We start from the raw sequence: 5,693 nt of genomic DNA, 5'->3' as shown, positions 1-5,693 counted from the left end.
ACGACGTGTCTCGATTGTCTGTGGTATAGATGAAAGCGATCATCGACTTCATGTGTTTTGCGTAGACAGAGTAGACTTTTTGTTCATTACGTACTTTGCATTAAAAAATGATGTATACAGAGTATGAAAATCGTCCCGAAGTCAAAATAATGACTATCCTTGCTTGCTTCCTTGAATGAGATTAAATGTATATTAAATTTAAACCTAGCTTTAGTAATATCACATTTCGTGGCCATAGTCATGGAAAGAGCGACAGTTGATAAACTCAAAAGACGTTAGACGGCGGAACCTGTAAATCCTGCGCGATAGCCGATTTAGTAGTACTTAAAAAAATCAATAGAGAAATATATTTTTAGAGCATTTTTTTTGTATTTGTTAGCTATCGAAACTTAATTCTCTGACCTTGTTTTAAGGATTGATTGCACTTGACCCTCTTGACTATATGCAAGTATAGGTTTCACTCATGTGGCTCATACCCATGTTTCTTAGGTAAGCCTTCGAAATAATTTGCTAATTGGGATTGTAGAGCTTCACGACGTGACGACGTGAATAATTCAAGACAGCGTAGGAACGTTTCTTTACGACAACCCAGCAACAGGATGGCCCCCATAAAGTGGCTGTCGCTAATTATAACCATCTTACTGTCAACCACTGCCCTTAACCAGTTCCGATCTTGTCGGATCTTCTCAGTCGTGGTCTCGATTCGGTAGTATATGCATTGATCCAACTACTTGGGTACTTACTTAGTTGTAATACAACTATTCACAAATTCAAATGTAACTATATTCAACGTCAACATGAAGGGAATGTGTAATTATTTGAACAAGCACATTTCTATGCGTTCATGCATCAATACAAGTGCACGTTCACTCGAAGCTTTTTACAATTAGATGTTGTCTTACACTATACGTTATCGGAATTAAGTTTATTTGTATTTCTTGGCACCCTTGTGCTTACTCTTTTAGAATTTATTTTTGCCACACGTACCACCAGGTTTTGGGACTAAACCCGCTCCTGCGTTTACGCAGCGCAATAACTAACTACATATTTAGAAATTTACATTTTTTATTTTAATGTTCTTCTTCAACTTCTTCATGAGGTGTGATTGATTTATAACGATACATTGAAATAAATTAGATTTATGATCAGTTTTTTTTTATGGTTTACATAGATAGTTTATCTGCTATAGCTCACCTGGACTTATTGGTTAAAGTGACCATAGACTATACACTATCGCCTGAAAACTATGGAGGTACTTCCATAGATAATAGTTTTAATTAAGGTACTTCTACCCTCCTTAGTACCGTAGTACAATGTCTACAATCATGAATTGATGTCTCAATTGTCTTAATTTGTATTGTAAAGCGGCTATCCCATTGAAATTGTTATAAAAATTACATTTAAAAAAATCAATATGCTCAATGTAATTTTTCAGAAAAAAGTCTTAAGACTGCAAAAGAGAAATTGCATACTAGGATACAATCTTGTTTTTTGTAATTTTAAAAGCAATGAACAGATTATAAGTTGGCTAAGTGCGTTACGAATGAAATTTAATCGATATTCATTTAAAATCACTTGATTACAATTTAAGAACAGACACAGTTAAGCCTGAGTCTTTAACTGAAATATCAATGCATAATAAAAGAAAAAGTTGTGGCATCATTTATTATGTTGTCTACTTATTAAGATTAAGTAGTACAAAATGACATCAGATTGTAGATACATAAATATTATTACAATAATTTTGATTTTACCTACATTCACTTGCTAATATTATATTAGGTAAACAGTACAGTAAAATGTAGTTGTTGAAAATTTAACTTGGTTGAAACTACACAAGTCGTTTTATATAAATAGTAAAATGACTAGATTTACATTTCATCAAGAGGTCTCACACCTAAAATTTCTAAACTAGTTTTTACAACGATACGAGCTGCATGAAAAACTAAAAGCCTTTGTTCGGCAGTACTTTGATCTACATTTTTTACTTTCATCTCTTTGAACATTTTATTTATACATTTAGCTAAGCGGAACAAGTAACTGACTAAAATACAGGCTTCATATGCTTCAAATGACCTCTGTAAAACATTTTCAAATTTTGACAGCTCATTTACTACATCAACTATTATATCTTCAGTCAGAAGAGCTGGACTGCAAAACTCAGGGATGGAAACACCACAATTTTTTTCTAAGCTTCTAAGTCTGCAATGTAGATATTGTAATTTAATTCCACTGTCACCTTCACTTTGTAGAGCTCTGTCCCAGTTAAATTCATAATCACGCTGTCTTCTTTGTTTTAAATCATTAATTACTACAGCAGTGGTACCAAGTATGTCACATGTTTCTTCATTCATTGCAGATTGCCTTGTGTCTGTTGAAATGAAAGGGACAAATTTATTTTATGTTCAGTTCATCATTTTATGTCCTTTAATGAACCTGTTATTTCAAATTTATGATTTTTCAAAAAGTGTAGTATTCGAAATGATAATTATTATGTACTAACAATAATAATAAATGCAAGATTAAACAGTAAAAGCAGTTTTAATTAAAAAACATGGGATTATGGGATAGTTTTAGAGTTTCTTACTTTTTGACTGCATTTGTTTTTCATACATTTTCTGTTTCGCTTCATCTAAGATATCATTTAAAAATACAGCATTACCCTTTCTTGTACTCATACCCTTTATTCTTCCAAATTTTATATGTTCACAGCCTTCAGTACACTTCTTATTAAACTGCTTTACAATTTCAAAAACAGATGAGAAATGATCAGCCTGTGAATTATCAACAATGTACAACATCTTATCAAAATCATATTTTTTATGACGATCCAATAAAGCAGCAACATCTCTAGTGAGATACAAAGTGGAATTGTCGCTTTTAAGAAACGTGATTTTTTTGTTATTGATGGTAGCAATTTTCTTTCCTGTTTCATCATTACTTATAATGTTATGTTTCTGTAAGTAATCCATCAGATCTCTGATGGCAATGCCATTGTAATCAGATTCCCAATGGAAAGCATCAAAAGTTATACCTAATCTTTGATATACATTTTCTAATTCATGCACTGTTACGTTGCGGATTTTCTTCCAGTTTTCCAGACTTATTTTTCCTTGTTCTATATCTGAAAAGTATTTTCTGGCTTCATTTTGAACATTTTCATCCGTTTCTGCCAATTTGTTCATGTTAACATAGATGTCATATAATTGTTTAATTGGCTTCTGTAATTCATTCATATTTACATTTTGAGCTTTTAATCCATACTGAAGTAAACCAAATTGTGTTCCCCAATCGCCCAAGTAATTTATTTTGAAAACATAATCTTTGTAATATTTGTGAATATTTGCAATAAAGTTACCAATTATAGTTGAGCGTAAATGACCTGCATGGAATGGCTTGGCAATATTTGGAGAGCTAAAATCTATAACAATTTTCTTAGGTGTGAGATTAGTATTTGGTTTACGTTTCAAAATATTACTTATAACACTGTGGACAAACTTTTCTGTATTTTTGCTACTATTGGAAATATCTGGTTGAATTTGTCCCGTATCTAATTTTTGCGAATATCGTACAATTTGTTTACATCTAAAATTTAAAGTATATCTCATATTTAGTTCAAAACAAAGAGGAGCCCTTTTTACTTTTATCACTGTATTCATAATGTATAAATATTATATTATGTGTACCGGTAAAATGGGGCGATTAGGGATTGAGAGGCGAATCGGGAAAAAACCGGGAAAATCTTTCGACGCTCAATATAAGTTTTATATTCGTTGCAAAATCTTCCATTTTTTGTAGTTTATTAGTAGAATGTTGAAAGTTCACAAAACAACTCTGAATATGCATGATAATAGCTGCTAACTAAAAAAAAATCGCGTCTCAAATTAACTTCCTGTGGTGGTAATTATTTTAGTGCTAGAAACTTTGCTCTCTTTTATTTATTTGATAATAATAGAAGACGACTATGATTTATAAACGTTATTTAATGTTTGAACCAGCATATATATTAAAGGTAAGTCTCAGTTGTTATTGGTTTTAAGGTATTTGATTAAATAAAAATACATGTAAAAATCTGTTGTTTTTGGGGATATTGGGGACGTCTTAGGTACAAATAACAACGAAAAAGGGGTCAATTGGGATGAGAATACGTGAAATGGAAACGACCTAAGTATAAATAGGTACAGGTTTGTAGGGTTGTCTATGTAGTTATAACAATATTTTTTAAATTTGTTGGTAAAAACCTGGTTTATACGAAGCGAAATTGGGAATAAGTCTTTAGTTGAAATAGATAAGCAATTTAATATAAGTAAGTCGGTTTTGCAGAGACATGTAACAAGATCAATGAAATCTCAAGGTGGACAAAAATGTCTAAGTAATACATAACAAAATATTTAATATTTGTTCAGAGTGGGGGTATTCATCTGATTAATCCATGGAATAACCGACACACCTAATCTCTTAACCCAGATAGAAATATCAGCCCCTTAGTACTTACCAATAACGGAGAAATATAAACCGTTTCTAAGAAAGCCCACTATATATGTTTAAATATATATATATTTTTGTTGTTAATGCACTGTCGATTGCACCTATAATTGAGATGATGTCTGCCATGTACTTTTGTCAGTTTTTCAATTTTTTTTATTGATGATCACTTTGTTGGTGCAACTAAATAAATAAATTAATTAAAACTATATATAAAAATAAAAGTAGTGCCAACCCTAGTAAATTTCTCATTTCGTCCCAATTAACCGCAATTTTCGGGTAAATAGGGATTACACCTATTTTTGCATTTTTTGCTTAAACTGGAATGCTAGTTGCATAATTTTAAATTAGACAACAAAGATGCCCCCAAGACTCAATCATTTTGATCCTGATATAGCATTATATACATCAACAACTACCTTTAAATTGCTCATAAAGTTGGAATTTGTCCCTAATCGCCCCATTTTACGGTATATATAATCTATGATGTTTATCTCAAATATTAAGTGTATAATCTATGATGTTTATGTTGCAGGTTGCGAAAATTATATTAAAAGGGTAAGTACATGGCTCACTGAATTTGACTACCCATTTTTTTTATTTTCAGATTTAATTATTTTTAGTTATTTGTTCGTCGTTTGTTCGTTGATGTTGGAATGTAAAAAATGTTTGTTCGGCTTTTATTTATTTATAATTAATTAAATTAATGATCACCCTTAAGTTGGCCCCTCTTACTGGATATCTTTATTTTTATTGCTCAGATTAATTAATTTTGATCAATTATCGTTTGTTCGATAACTATTGGTGATTGTTCGATTATAAAAATAATTAAATTCCCAATTATTAATTATTTTATATTTAATAAGCAAACCATCACCTCACGCCTACATTGCTCATGCGCCGCGGCACCGGTTTTGTCAGTCATCTGGCAATGGCCATATTTACTAGCGTTTTGTTAACAAGTGCGTTTATACTGCCTAATTATTTCGTAGATAAAAAAAATATTGAAAACTTCAATAATAATATAACAAAAAAATGATCGAACAATCACCAGTCGAACAAACGATAATTGATCAAAATTAACTAATCTGGGCGATAAAAATAAAGATATCTAGTAAACGAAGCCAACTTAAGGGTGATCTTAATTAATTACAAATAAATAAAAGACGAACAAACAATTTTTACATTCGAACATTAACGAACAAACG

At 31.1% G+C, this 5,693-nt stretch overlaps 1 protein-coding gene across 1 annotated transcript; it reads right to left on the bottom strand.

Moving 5' to 3' along the window:
- Positions 1–1,651: 1,651 nt before the first annotated feature.
- LOC101746251 (probable arginine--tRNA ligase, mitochondrial) lies at positions 1,652–3,807 on the bottom strand. Its single transcript, XM_004927920.5, has 2 exons — positions 2,588–3,807; positions 1,652–2,371 (listed from the first exon to the last, which is right to left on the bottom strand). The coding sequence occupies exons 1-2, from the start codon at positions 3,657–3,659 to the stop codon at positions 1,872–1,874; spliced, it is 1,572 nt and encodes a 523-aa protein (XP_004927977.1). The 5' UTR covers positions 3,660–3,807; the 3' UTR covers positions 1,652–1,871.
- Positions 3,808–5,693: the final 1,886 nt, after the last annotated feature.

This window comes from Bombyx mori, chromosome 13, assembly GCF_030269925.1.
Source record: "Bombyx mori chromosome 13, ASM3026992v2".
In the NCBI taxonomy this organism is placed as follows: Eukaryota; Metazoa; Arthropoda; class Insecta; order Lepidoptera; family Bombycidae; genus Bombyx; species Bombyx mori.
The sequence above is the reverse complement of the archived record's forward strand: the minus strand, read 5'-3'. Positions and strand labels throughout refer to the sequence as shown.

Coding starts and splice junctions, on each gene's coding strand:
- LOC101746251 (XM_004927920.5), bottom strand. CDS start 3,659: ATGAATACAGTGATAAAAGTAAAAAGGGCTCCTCTTTGTTTTGAACTA. Junction 2,372..2,587: donor AAAACAAATGCAGTCAAAAA/GTAAGAAACTCT, acceptor TCATTTCAACAG/ACACAAGGCAATCTGCAATG.